This window comes from Ranitomeya imitator, chromosome 10 (assembly GCF_032444005.1).
Source record: "Ranitomeya imitator isolate aRanImi1 chromosome 10, aRanImi1.pri, whole genome shotgun sequence".
Taxonomy (NCBI): domain Eukaryota; kingdom Metazoa; phylum Chordata; class Amphibia; order Anura; family Dendrobatidae; genus Ranitomeya; species Ranitomeya imitator.
This window is the reverse complement of record NC_091291.1, coordinates 54068536-54083727: the sequence shown is the minus strand read 5'-3', so window position 1 is coordinate 54083727 and position 15192 is coordinate 54068536. Positions and strand designations below refer to the sequence as shown.

Sequence of the window (15192 nt, the reverse complement as noted above, 5' to 3'; positions counted from 1 at the left end):
TATCCAGGTACTCACGGAAGATGTCATACATAAATGATTGAAACACTGATGGAGCATTGGCAAGTCCGAACGGCATCACTAGATACTCAAAATGACCCTCGGGCGTATTAAATGCAGTTTTCCATTCATCGCCTTGCCTGATTCTCACCAGATTATACGCACCACGAAGATCTATCTTAGTGAACCAACTAGCCCCCTTAATCCGAGCAAACAAATCAGATAACAATGGCAAGGGGTACTGAAATTTAACAGTGATCTTATTACGAAGGCGGTACTCTATACACGGTCTCAGCGAACCATCCTTCTTGGCTACAAAAAAGAACCCTGCTCCTAATGGCGACGATGACGGGCGAATATGCCCCTTCTCCAGGGATTCCTTCACATAACTGCGCATAGCGGTGTGCTCAGGCACGGATAAATTAAACAGTCGACCTTTTGGGAATTTACTACCAGGAATCAAATTGATAGCACAATCACAGTCCCTATGCGGAGGCAGGGCATCGGACTTTGGCTCATCAAATACATCCCGGTAATCAGACAAGAACTCTGGAACCTCAGAAGGAGTGGATGACGAAATTGACAGAAATGGAACATCACCATGTACCCCCTGACAACCCCAGCTGGACACCAACATGGAATTCCAATCCAATACTGGATTATGGGCTTGTAGCCATGGCAACCCCAACACGACCACATCATGCAGATTATGCAACACCAGAAAGCGAATAACCTCCTGATGTGCAGGAGCCATGCACATGGTCAGCTGGGTCCAGTATTGAGGCTTATTCTTGGCCAAAGGTGTAGCATCAATTCCTCTCAATGGAATAGGACACTGCAAGGGCTCCAATAAAAACCCACAACGTTTAGCATACTCCAAGTCCATCAAATTCAGGGCAGCGCCTGAATCCACAAACGCCATGACAGAATACGACGACAAGGAGCATATCAAGGTAACGGACAGAAGAAATTTTGACTGTACAGTACCAATGGCGGCAGACCTAGCGAACCGCTTAGTGCGCTTAGGACAATCAGAGATAGCATGAGTGGAATCACCACAGTAGAAACACAGCCCATTCAGACGTCTGTGTTCTTGCCGTTCCACTCTGGTCATAGTCCTATCGCACTGCATAGGCTCAGGTTTAATCTCAGGTAATACCGCCAAATGGTGCACAGATTTACGCTCACGCAAGCGTCGACCGATCTGAATGGCCAAAGACATAGACTCATTCAAACCAGCGGGCATAGGAAATCCCACCATGACATCCTTAATGGCTTCAGAGAGACCCTTTCTGAAAATGGCTGCAAGCGCAGATTCATTCCATTGAGTGAGCACGGACCATTTTCTAAATTTCTGGCAATATAGCTCTATCTCATCCTGAGCCTGACAAAGAGCCAGCAAATTTTTTTCTGCCTGATCTACTGAATTAGGCTCATCGTACAGCAATCCAAGCGCCAGGAAAAACGCATCGATATCACTCAATGCAGGATCTCCTGACGCAAGAGAAAATGCCCAGTCCTGAGGGTCGCCACGCAAAAAAGAAATGACGATCCTAACCTGTTGCGCTGGGTCACCAGAGGAGCGAGGTTTCAAAGCCAGAAACAGTTTACAATTATTCTTGAAACTCAGAAATTTAGTTCTATCTCCAAAAAACAAATCTGGAATAGGAATTCTCGGTTCTAACAAAGAATTCTGAACCACAAAATTTTGAATATCTTGAACTCTTGCCGTGAGCTGATCTACACATGAAGACAGACCTTTAATGTCCATTGTAACACCTGTGTCCTGAACCACCCAAATGTCTAGGGGAAAAAAAAGACAAATCACAGTGCAAAGGAAAAAAAATGGTCTCAGAACTTCTTTTTTCCCTCTATTGAGAATCATTAGTACTTTTGGCTTCCTGTACTGTTATGATAGGCAATTCAGTAACACAATGTACATAGCGATCAGAGCACATACAGTGATCTGACAATAACCCAAAATAATAGAACGAGCTCTGAGACGTGGAAACTCTGTAGACCGCAATTCCTGATCCTCTCCAAACACAACTAGAGGCAGCTGTGGATTGCGCCTAACGCTCCCTATGCAACTCGGCACAGCCTGAGAAACTAACTAGCCTGAAGATAGAAAAATAAGCCTACCTTGCCTCAGAGAAATACCCCAAAGGAAAAGGCAGCCCCCCACATATAATGACTGTGAGTAAGATGAAAAGACAAACGTAGGGATGAAATAAATTCAGCAAAGTGAGGCCCGATATTCTAGACAGAACGAGGATAGGAAAGATAACTTTGCGGTCTACACAAAACCCTATAGAAAACCACGCAAAGGGTCAAAACGACCCTCCGTACCGAACTAACGGCACGGAGGTACACCCTTTGCGTCCCAGAGCTTCCAGCAAAACAAATAGACAAGCTGGACAGAAAAAATAGCAACAAATATTAAAGAAGCACTTAGCTATGCAGAGCAGCAGGCCACAGGAATGATCCAGAGAAACACAAGTCCAACACTGGAACATTGACAGGAAGCATGGATCAAAGCATCAGGTGGAGTTAAGTAGAGAAGCAGCTAACGACCTCACCAGATCACCTGAGGGAGGAAACTCAGAAGCTGCAGTACCACTTTCCTCCACAAACGGAAGCTCCCAGAGAGAATCAGCCGAAGTACCACTTGTGACCACAGGAGTGAACTCTGCCACAGAATTCACAACAGGATCCCAGGGCCTGAAGGAGAGTTTCCTCTCCTTCAGACCCTGGGAACCATAGTATCCCATTGCACTGCATTGGGTTTCTTGTTTCGGCCGACCCCAACTTTTCTATAGGTCGGCCGATTTCACTCGCCCGACTTTTGAGAAAGTCGGGTTTCGTGAAACCCGACCCGATCCTATAAAAGTAAGTCGCTCAACCCTAGTGAAGACCATGTGCCTGTCATGATGGTATTCTTGGCATTCATGGGAGAATGTGATATACTATGCTATATACAGTAATACTGTAGTATTGCATATAAACAATCGGTTAATCAAAGGTTCAAGGCACCAAAGGGATAAAATACATTGAAGAGTAAAAAAAAATCTTTAAAAAAGTAAAAGCTGAAATTACCCTCTATTAAACCCAAATAAAAAACCCACATATTTGATATCTCCCTAAAAGTTCAGTCTATCATAATATAAAATTAATTATCCTGATTGGTACTGTATACATTATGAGAAAAAGAGTCCAAACACCAAAATGTTGTTTTTTAGCTGCCACAACAAAGCAATAACATGCAGTAAGAGATGAACAAACATTGTATCTACCCCAAAATGGTTTTAATAAAAACATCAGTTTGGATCCTAATAATTAAGCCCCCACACAGCCCCATCAACTGAAAAAATGCAAACATTACTGGTCTTGAAAATTGGTGACACAAACAATCTTTTTTTTTTTTTTAATTTCTTACTGGCCTGGAGAATCATATTACGTGATTATTTTTACTGTATAAAGAATGCTGAAAAATGAAAATCCCCAAAACAATTACTGAAATTTTTTTCCACAATTTTACCCCACTTGCAATTTGTTTCTCCTTTTACAGTACATTGAATAGTAAAATGAAGGGTTTCATTCAAAACTAGAAATCATCCCGCATAAAAGAAGACCTCTCATGGCTGTATCAACAGAAAAATAAAAAAGTTATGGCTCTTGGAATAAGGGGAGACAAAAATGAAAGTGCAAAAATGGAAAAACGCTATGTTGAGAAGGGGTTAAGGAGTCAATATTGACTTCTAGGATTAGTACATCTAATAAGTGGAAATAGGTATCCTATGCTCTTACTCTATGAAGAGGGTATTTGCATACTTATAGGGCAGCCCGCGCGAAGTATGATGTATGTTTAGTCATTTTCCCATTAGCTTCTCTCTAAAATTTTAAAAATAGTCAAAAATGCATGATAAAAATGTATGAATGCATACAAAGTCACCTAATAAAAACACTTGAAAAATAAGACACGCAATTCAGAGTCATCATCAAACCTTGTGTGTGAACATACCCTAAGCTGTTTTAGATACTGTAAACTATGAAACCATAGCTCTAAATGGAAAGAAGATGTAACATTTACTTGAGATCTCATTCTGACATCTGTATATCAAGCACATGTTCTTTCATTGGATTTCATGGATAGAACATATAAACAGATCCATAGACTATAATGGGTACATGTCCATGTTTTTGCCAACCAATTGTCCACATAAAAATCACAGAGACATGTCCGTATTTTATTCACATAGCGCATCAAATTGACCTATTTAAGTCTATGTATCTGCAAAAACCACTGACAGCAGACAGATGGCATCAGTGTACTATCCTTGTGCTGTCCATAATGAGCATAGCAATGGATAGGAGAAGCTTTTTATTTAGTTTATTTTTCCATACATGAAAGTCACTGATAAAACTGATGTTGTGGCCACGCTCACGCTTTCCTTATTTGGCCAGTATATGTTGGCCAAAACCAAGGGTGGCTGATAAATATAGAAGTGGTGATGTGTTTCTATTATATTATTCCTTGGATTGTTCCACTCTTGGTTTTGGCTTAGGGTGCCTTCACATGGCATTGACATGCTCAGTTTTCCCGCCATTGCATGTGTCCAACCCCCTCCAAAATGATATCCGGAAGCATAAACCAAAGAGGCCAAAGACTGTAATGGTGTGGCACAGCGAACATGCTCTTTAACGTGCATTATTTTTACTGGAGGCGGACACTCAGAGGTAGTAGACAGCATATAAGTAGCCGTATATGACCAAAAATGGACATCAGAGGTTACATTTGCTCTGCCGGCACCATTATAGTCTATGGCCCTCGCAGCACAAACTTCTTGATCCCATTTTGTGTGAGGTTTGGACGTATGACCCTGATGGGACCATTGAGCTTGTCCTTAAATGCAATGTGAAATCACCCTTACAAATATGGGTGTAAAATACTGACCAAATACTGAATGTTGAATGTGGCCTCAAAGTGACACTGTCCAAATACTGATGAGGACGCTAGGACTGTTTTTTTTTGCATATGTGAAAAATTATGTACATTTAAATATGGCCTTAGAAAATGGATCTGTAATACTTTATTTGCAAATTAATGGGGACACTAATAGGAATACTCTTGGTATCGTGTATCTCATTCTATTCATCAATTTCTGCACACTGACACAACGAAGAAGATGGAAACATTTTTTCTCAGTCTTCTAATCTGAGAGAATCTAAGCACGCTGTGATCACATTCTGCTCCAACTCTGATGAGCTTTTGATCTGAGTGTCATTTGCATAATCAGCCCCGAATCTCTTAGATGAAAGAATCTACAGCCGTCTGACCCGAGTCTAGGGCTTTGTGCACAAAAGAGTTTAATCCTTCAAATGATGTTATATACTCTGAACATTTACCTGTAATGAAAGACTCTTATGTATGGTGTTGTATGAGCATTAAAGGGAAGTTGTCACCTTCCAGGGCGTTTTTAAGTAAAAGAGCCACCTTCAGCAGTGCTAAGGCTGCATTCTGTGAAGGTGGCTCTTATGTTTAGCATCCCTAGGAATGCTGAAATATTCACTTATATAAATTGCGCTCCACACCTGTATTGCATCCGAGGAGTACGTTTTCTCCCCCTGACTCAGCTACCTCTCAGCCATCCATCATCCCACCGGGTGCAGCCTCCTCTCTGTCTTGTGCTGTCACCCACGCCTGCGCTCTGCAATTATTTCTCGGGCATGCGCCATGCGCGCTGCCCTGGAACTTACATCAAGTGATGTAAGTAGATTGCACAGCAGAGGCCCCAGATCCCGCCCCGCAGTGTGTTATGATGTATTAGCTCTGCAGGGCTGGGAATCTGGCGCCTGCGCAGTGCAGCGGGTCACCGTGCTCCAATGAAGATAGTGCCGAAGTCTTGCGAGATTTGTGAAGTCTCGCGAGACTTCGACATCATCTTCAATGGAGCACGGTGACCCGCTCCACTGCGCAGGTGCCAGATTCCCAGCCCTGCAGTGGGAATACATCATAACACACTGTGGGGTGGCATCTGAGGCCTCAGCTACACAAAGTTGCTGATGACGTCACGACAGAGAGGAGGCAGCGCCCGGATGACACAGGTGGATGATTGACGTCTCGGAGGCAATTGACACAGGGGCAGAAGACATACCTCCGGAGTCAATACCGGTATGGCGCGAAATTTATAAAAGTGATTATTTCAGCATTCCTAGGGATGCTAAACATAAGAGCCACCTTCACAGAATGCAGCCTTAGGCTAGGTTCACACTGCGTTGTGTGAACCCGTTTAACGGACTACGTTACACCGCAGCATAACGACTGTGAGTAAGATGAAAAGACAAAACGTAGGGATGAAATAGATTCAGCAAAGTGGGGCCCGATATTCTAGGACAGAGCGAGGACAGTAAAGCGAACTTTGCAGTCTACAAAAAACCCTAAAGCAAAACCACGCAAAGGGGGCAAAAAAAACCCACCGTGCCGAACTAACGGCACGGCGGTACACCCTTTGCGTCTCAGAGCTTCCAGCAAAACAAAAGACAAGCTGGACAGAAAAAAAGCAACAAAAAAGCAAAAAGCACTTAGCTATACAGAGCAGCAGGTCACAGGAACAATCAGGAGAAGCTCAGATCCAACACTGAAACATTGACAAGGAGCAAGGATAGCAGCATCAGGCGGAGTTAAGTAATGAAGCAGTTAACGAGCTCACCAGAACACCTGAGGGAGGAAGCTCAGAAGCTGCAGTACCACTTGTGACCACAGGAGTGAATTCAGCCACAGAATTCACAACATCCTTCACTCTCTGCATTCTTAGGAACGGAGGCAGACGCTTGCAGCGGTGACAGCCAGGGTTCATCGGAGGGGTGAGTATATCCATATTTTTTATTTTTATTCTTTATTTTTTACATGAATATGGATCCCAGGGCCTGAAGGAGAGTTTCCTCTCCTTCAGACCCTGGGAACCTTCCAGGATAGTTTCCGATACTTGTGTCCCATTGACTTGCATTGGTATCGGGTATCGGTATCGGCGATATCCGATATTTTTTTGGATATCGGCCGATCCCATCCGATACCGATACCTTTGAGTATCGGAAGGTATCGCTCAACACTAGTCTTGATAAAACACAGTGGACCTACACCAGCAGATGACATGGCTCCACAAACCATAACTGATTGTGGAAACTTCACACAAGACCTCAAGCAGCTTTGATTGTGTGCCTCTCTACTCTTCCTCTAGACTCTGGGACCTTGATTTCCAAATGAAATGCAACATTTATTTTCCTTGTGGAGTGGGTCAATGACTGCCTTATGGACATCTGTCAAGTCAGCAGCCTTCCTCATGATTGTGGAGCCTTCTGAAACAGACTAAGGAATCTTTTTAAATGCACCTTTGCAGGTGTTTTTTTTTTTTTTTTTTTTACTATATTTCTGTTATTTCAGTCAAGATGGGGTGCAGTGTGTACATTGATGTGAAAAAAAAATGAATTTTTTGAATTTACTAAATGGCTGCAATGAAATAAAGAGTGACAAATTTAAAGGGGTCTGAGTACTTTCTGTACCCACTGTATATATACAGTGTGTCCATAAAGTCCTGGTGCTCTTTTGACCAGTCACTGGAAAGCAACAAAAAACAATAGAAATTTGAAATAAAAGAAAAACTCTCCCAGTTTCATACCTATTCAGTACAGTTCGATGTGGGCTCCATTTGTTGCCCTGCAGCCATCCAAACAATAGTGAAGTTCTTGCCACACATGGATAAGGACGTCTGGTGCAACAAAGTGAATAATGTCTGTGATTCTCTGTTTTATGGAAGGTTGCCTCATTGCTAAACACAATCTTCTGCACAAATCGTTGTCTATCTCATGAAGCATATCTGTATCAAACGTACATCATTTGGGTCTATATGCCGGTTTGATAGTGTGCAACAGCCACAATTTGTACCCCCGTAAAACAAAGATGTTTCTTTAACACCTTATGAACTGTAGTCTTGTTTAGGTGTAATTGTCGAGCACGTGCATGCACAGATTTTCTTTAGGGCTCCTTAGGTAGATATCCCTTATAGCCTCTACTGATTCGTCACTGACTGATGGCCTTCCAGAACGGGGTTTCTCCACCAAACTGCCGATTTCCTTCAACTGCTTATCCCACCGAGTAACGTTATTTCCATGTGGTGGCGCTTCGTTATAAATGCGCCGATATTCACGTAGCACTTCGGTCACGGATTCGAAATTAGCAAGCCACAGAACACACTGAACTTTCCTCTGTACCATCCACATCTCGACTGGCATGGAAAACCACACAGCTGGCATAAGCTTGTGGTTGCATGATGTCACAGACCTGGCAGTGTATTAATCAGAATTCAGTTTATCATGGGTTAAACTGACTGGGGGCTCAGCAACAGCTTAAATGAGTTTGTGTTGTTTAATTGGTTCTTGTTATCTCTCCTCATGAACAGGTCTGATATGATTGGGCCACACAAAGGGCGCCAAAATGTAAACTATAAATAGATCCTGTAACTGGTAAAAAGTGCACCATGACTTTACGGACACACCGTATATGCACTCACAAGCCAAAGTATAAGAAGCACACAAAGATGTGTACTTATATACTCTCATAAAGTAAACTAATATTCTCATGTGTTTGATCTGGCTTACTCAAGGACAGCTCGATACTATAGATACTGTGATAAAAATATAATATAGAGAAAAGATTTATTTTACAATCTGTCAAATGGTTCCAGAGATATGGAACTTTTTATACAGTGTTACCTGAAAACTTTCCCAATGGGGCATTGCTCACAGGGTAATTATGCAGAGCAACCTAAAGACCTCCCCCAAGAGAATCCTGTGATCAAAAAATAAAAAATGTAAATAAATAAAAATAAACAATAAACAAAAACATAATAAAATAAGAGCAAAAGCTGGCCACTTTTGATCTTGTGATGGGTTATCTTTAATTGCTTTTGATAAAAAGGGGCTTAGAAAAAAACATTTGTGAGCTGCTAAGATTATACAAGTAATGATGACCACACACCTGGCGGAAGTGATGCAGAAATGTTTGTGTCTTACCTATTTGTCTAAATAAAATTTACAGAAAGTCAAATGTTTGCTGCAGTAGCCAACCAGTCCATATGAGTGGAGCTAATTTGCATTCACACTTTTATGAAAGTAATCTGCCATGTGGGTTCACCATAAAATGTCCATGTAACATCAATTTAATAGACACCTAAGTGATGATCAGGAAGTGAGTCCTGCCCAAGTCCAAAATGTTGTCTTAGCTTGATGTTAATTCAGTCTATTAAATGAATTTCATATTTCTTGCAGGCATCACTGGAGATTGGAAGAACCATTTTACTGTAGCCCAGAATGAGTATTTTGATTATGTTTATAAGAAGAAGATGGAAGATCTAAATATGACTTTCTTTTGGGAACAATCTTGATATTTCTAATTTTTTGTTAAATATATGTACCATAGTTAAGTAATGTTCTACTATAGGTGTGGTCTGAAGTCCAAATTAATTTTCATCCTAAATCCCTATCTATTTAATACCATAAGCTAAGCTATTTTCTAATATACTTGAATAAAACATTTCTAATTCTCCATACACTATCTAACTGCTTTTCTTTTTTCCCCCATCTCCTTCTTGATGAGGCTTTGTTTGACAATCCCAGTGCATGCACAGGGACTATCACATGTCCTGAAATGAGCATCACTGATGACATTTCGTTTCAAGGAGTGGGCAAGGGCTGGGTGGCAGCGTCCACAACCTCCGCCCCTGATGACGCTTGGTTTGAGCCTCCTAGCATGCTTGGGGATTCTCAAAGGAAGTGTTATAAAAAGGAAGTAGAAAACAAAAAATAAAGCAAAGCAATTTGATAGAGTAATTAGGCAAGAAAAGGGAATTCAGGTATATTAGAAAATAGTTTAGATTATGGCATTAAATATATAGGGATTTAGAATAAAAATTAATTTGGACTTCGGACCACCCCTTTACTCTTTCAGATGGGTTATCGTGTTATAATGACAGGTAATTGATTGGGTTATGTGTCTAACATACACATATGCCGATGCCGGATCTATGAGTATCCAATGCTTGTGTCACATGCTGACAATGGACTGACAGAGGAAGTGCTGTTTTGACCATGTGGTACTTTACCTCAATGTGTAAACCCAGCCTAATAATCAGTATAGCTAATGATACAAATAAAACATTCACAACCATCACAGAGCCATATAGTCTAAGTAACCTATTGAAGGAATTAATTACTTATTTACTAGTGATGAGTGAATGTGCTCAGATAATGGGTTATTGTATCCGAGCATGCTCGGCTGCTAAACGAGTATCTTGTGAGTGCTCCAAAAATATGTTCAAAACCCCGCTGCTGTATGTCTTGTGGCTATTCGGCAGCTGCAACACGTGCAGGGATTGCCTGACAAACAGGAGCCGCGACAGAAGCAAGGAAGAGTACGTCATTGCATGAAGATGGGAGGCGCTGGACCCGGACCTGCAACGCCCATCGGACCCGGACCATATCGGACCGCCCCTGAGTGATTATAATCTAACTTGTTTTTCTTATCTTTCAGGATACATCGGGGGCTTATCTACAGCATTGCAGAATGTTGTAGTTAAGCCCCTAATGGCGGTGGCTGCAGCTCATATCCGAAAAATGAGGTGACAGATTCCCTTTAAAGGCTTTCACCAACAAACACATCTGTTCAGCTCTAGCATAACTTACTCTGCTGAGCTAACCCAGCTGCCTGTTATTAGACTTGAAAGACGTGGATAGGAGTATGGGAGTAGCTTTTCCCACCCAGGCTCTTTTGCTCACTTCTAAATCTCAGACCCAAAATCCAGTCAAAATAAATGCATCTTAGTAATCTTCTTGCTTTCTTATACTACATCACTAAATTCTTTTATTTAGCAAATCACACTTGATTTATCTTGAGAGTTTATGAATATTGTCCTCCATCTTGTTACACGGAGAGAAACCTACCCTAAAATGTTAAAATGGGCAGATACCAGTGAGTCTGTGCTGAACGAAGCCAGTGTGTCACTACTGTAGATACAATCACTAGACATGAGCAAATTGATTTGATGAGAATCTAGCTTTTGTTGAATTTTTAGGAATTTGCTGAATCCCAATTCAAATCATTTGTCATTTGCTTTACATGTGTTGCCATATTATACTTTGCAGAAGCTTGCACTAAACAAAAAAGGATCACATCACATCAGGCATGGCCATGCAGGCTTCCCCATAATGCCTTGCAGCATGATAAAGCAAAAGTCTTCAGAGGGCCTGTATGAAAGCAGAAACAGGGAATGCAGCAGCCAATTTGTTTTGAATATTGATAGCTAAAGAATCTCACAACTCATAGCTTAGCCATAGAGATAAGGAGAGAAAATCATAAAACATTGAACAAATTGTGTGGATAGTGTGTGTTATAACACAGCAGTAAAGAAAAGGGAGGCCATGCACTTGTTTGAACAGAGAACAAGATCCTGAAACAAAATCAGGAATTTGCTTAAAGCAAAGCGTTCAGTAAAGTAATGTCCCACTCCCTGTACATATAGACTTGCACCCATTAGTGCCTTTCATGTGGCAGTAAAGGGTATTTTTAGTCATGGTTATACTAATAAAAAAGTAAATAATTAAAAAAAAAATGATGTGGGGTTCCCCCTATTTCTGACAACCAACCAAGGTAAAGCAGGCAGCTGCTGGCTGATATTATCAGGCTTGGAAGGTTCATGGCTATTGGGCCCTTCCCAGCCTAGAACTACCAGCCCACAGCCAAACCAGAAGTGGTGCATCAGGTTAGATGGACATTGTTAGTGCTTTGCCTTTGCTTTTCCTGATTGCCCTGATATGGTGGCAATTGGGGTAATTGTTGTGAATTCTGTTGTCAAGCTCCCTCCTGTGGTCATGAATGGTACTTCGGCTGGTTCTGTCCATGGGCTTCCTCTGGTGGTGGTGAGTGGGGCTGCGGCTTCTGAGGTGCCTTCCACAGGTGACGAGGTTAATTCGTTAGCTGGCTGCTCTATTTAACTCCACCTAGATCATTGCTCCTTGCCACCTGTCAATGTTCCAGTATTGGTCTAGTTCACTCCTGGATCGTTCTTGTGACCTGTCTTCCCAGCAGAAGCTAAGTTCCTGCTTGTTTTTCTCTGGTTTGCTATTTTCCTGTCCAGCTTGCTATTTTGATTGTTGTCTTGCTTGCTGGAAGCTCTGGGACGCAGAGGGAGCGCCTCCGCACCGTGAGTCGGTGCGGAGGGTCTTTTTGCGCCCTCTGCATAGTCTTTTTGTAGTTTTTTGTGCTGACCGCAAAGCTACCTTTCCTATCCTCTGTCTGTTCAGTAAGTCGGGCCTCACTTTGCTAAATCTATTTCATCTCTGTGTTTGTAATTTTCATCTTTACTCACAGTCATTATATGCAGCGTCAGACTGGAGTACCTTGGGCCCACCAGAGAAAAATCATTCTTGGGGCCCACCTTGCAGTTATATAGAAATAATACCAATTATGTTCAAAAATGATGTAATATCAAATGTAGTGTTTATTAACCAATAAATAACCAATTTAACTTAATGTATAAGTAACAAACTAAAGAAACACTCCAATACTTTGACAACAATACTTTCAAGGTACATTTCCTTAAAGTAGAAGTCCCACAAATGGAACTTGCATCTAATTTGAGCACTCGGCCCTGTCACACAGTGATGTAAGTGGTGAGGTAGTCAAAATTCTGGCCATCTCTCCACTAACTGCAAAACAGATGCCTGTTCCATTTGTGAGAACCACATCTACTATTCTGGCACATCCTGGAAATTTGGGAGCGCCCATTAAAGTGCAGTAACAAAAAATGAGTATTGTTTACTAGATAAAAATAAATATTGTATAAAACCGATTTTACTAAACAAAATGTATAATTCCCAAAGAAATAGGAATTTCACTTTTCCCAATTTTAAAAATTGGAAATCAAATTTGCCTACAAGCCTTCTCAGCATATTCTTAGAATTTACTCAGTAATGCAAATACGCAACATTAGCTCTAAGCATGATGAGAATAAGCTGGGAATCGGGAATCACCCAGCAGCACCATTGAAGCAGCACATCAAACTTGCCCCACTGGGAAACGGTTTAAAAATTATATGAACATTGTCAACTTTAGTTTTGCATGATTCCTATATTGCCCAGCCACGTAGTATATTGCCCAGCCACGTAGTATATTGCCCAGCCACGTAGTATATTGCCCAGCTACGTAGTATATTGTGCAGCCACGTAATATATTGCCCAGCCACGTAGTATATTGCCCAGCCACGTAGTATATTGCCCAGTCACGTAGTATATTGCCCAGTCACGTAGTATATTGCCCAGCTACGCAGTATATTGCCCAGTCACGTAGTATATTGCCCAGTCACGTAGTATATTGCCCAGCTATGTAGTATATTGCGCAGCCACGTAGTATATTGCCCAGCCACGTAGTATATTGCCCAGTCACGTAGTATATTGCCCAGTGATGTAGTATATTGCACAGCCACATAGTATATTGCCCAGCCACGTAGTATATTGCCCAGTGATGTAGTATATTGCCCAGCTACGTAGTATATTGCGCAGCAACGTAGTATATTGCCCAGTGATGTAGTATACAGCACAGAGCCACGTAGTATATTGCCCAGCCACGTAGTATAATGCCTTCCTCACTGTGTCACGTCACCTGATTTCCTGTGGTCCCCTTCCCCACTGTGTCACCCAATTTCTTGAGGGCCCCCTGTGTGCCCCTTTTTGGCCCTTCCCCAGAGGTGAAATGGGGGAAGAGGTGACCCCACAGTAAATTAGGAGACAGTGGGGAAGGGGGACCACAGGAAATTAGATATTTTCTATTGGGGCCGGACCCCCACCTTGTGTCACCTTTAGATTGCAGGGGGGCCTCCCATAATAACTGTCTCAGTGGCTGTGTAGAACTATGCTGCAGGGTGCAGGCTGCCTGCAGGCATATTTTACTGTAAGTTACACATTACATTAGTGTTAGTGACAATGTACATTGCATTAATTAATACTGACTCAGTAGTAATCAGCAAATGTCCGGACCCTCAGCTCCAGCCTTTCCGACTCCGACTGTATGATATTGCAGACAGTGCGCCTGTGCTGCTTGGGCAGGACAGCCAAGCCGACCAATCACAGCACAGCTCATTGTCTGTGGTGTGCTGTGAGCCGAGGTCACACAAAGAAAACTAATGCTGATTGGCTGCATGTCAGCCAATCAGCATTAGAAAACCATAGTCCACACACAGTTTTGGATGATGAAGAGGAGGCGAGGCGGAGTCTAGGTCATGATGCAATGCATCATGGTATGGTTTGTGACTGGTGGTGGGTCTGCTGAGCGGCGAGCCTGAGCCAGTGTTGTGTGCTGCGCAGTGCGTGCGGTGCGTTCGTGTGTGTGTCAGTCTCTCTGTCCTCTCTCAGCTCAGCCTCACACAGTCAGTCAGCTGTTCCTCTGACTGTCCTGGCTGGCTGAGAGGTCGGCATGCACACACCCGCACGCTGCGCACGGGCCGCTCCTATGAATGAACAATAGCAGGCTAGTAGCACTGTCTGTGGGAGTCGGCAGCAGAGCAAACAGCAGCAGGCATTGAGTGAGGTGATGAATCATGTGGTGAGTCATGTGAAGAAGGAGCTGCCGCGTGGCTGCACTTCTTCACATGATCACATTCACAATCACATCACATCATTTCTTCCGTGCGCCGGGCGCCGGCTATTCAATAAAGTGTGCACCGCTTGGTGCACAGTCAGACTCAGCTGTGAGCACACTATGCATGATGCAGCCTGGGCAGAAGCCAGGGACAAATGAAGGAGGCAGGCAGGCAGGGCCTGGGGGCGGGGCCCACCGGAGGATTCTCCGGTGTCCCGGTGCCCCAGTCCGACACTGATTATATGTGGGGGGCTGCCTTTTCCTTTGGGGAATTTCTCTGAGGCAAGGTAGGCTTTATTTTTCTATCTTTAGGGTTAGCTAGTTCCTTAGGCTTTGTCGAGTTGCATAGGGAGCGTTAGGAGCAATCCACGGCTAATTCTAGTGTGTGTGATAGGATTAGGGATTGCGGTCAGCAGAGTTCCCACGTCTCAGAGCTCGTCCTATATTATCAGTAACTATCAGGTCATTCCGTGTGCTCTTAACCACCAGGTCCATTATTGTCCTGACCA

The 15192-nt window shown here is 42.7% G+C and overlaps 1 protein-coding gene across 6 annotated transcripts in view; it reads left to right on the top strand.

Moving 5' to 3' along the window:
• The window catches only part of LOC138651035 (sulfotransferase 2B1-like), a 134508-nt gene extending 123632 nt beyond the window's left edge, over positions 1 to 10876 (top strand). For 5 of the 6 annotated variants that reach the window (XM_069740972.1, XM_069740973.1, XM_069740969.1 and 2 more), the window contains one exon: positions 9322 to 10876. In XM_069740972.1, coding sequence (XP_069597073.1) covers positions 9322 to 9437 — 116 coding nt within the window. In that variant the 3' untranslated portion in view covers positions 9438 to 10876. Of the gene's footprint in view, positions 1 to 7235; positions 7395 to 9321 lie in introns of all 6 variants that reach the window. The other variant, XR_011315428.1, reaches the window with a different exon arrangement.
• The last annotated feature ends 4316 nt before the right edge of the window (positions 10877 to 15192 follow it).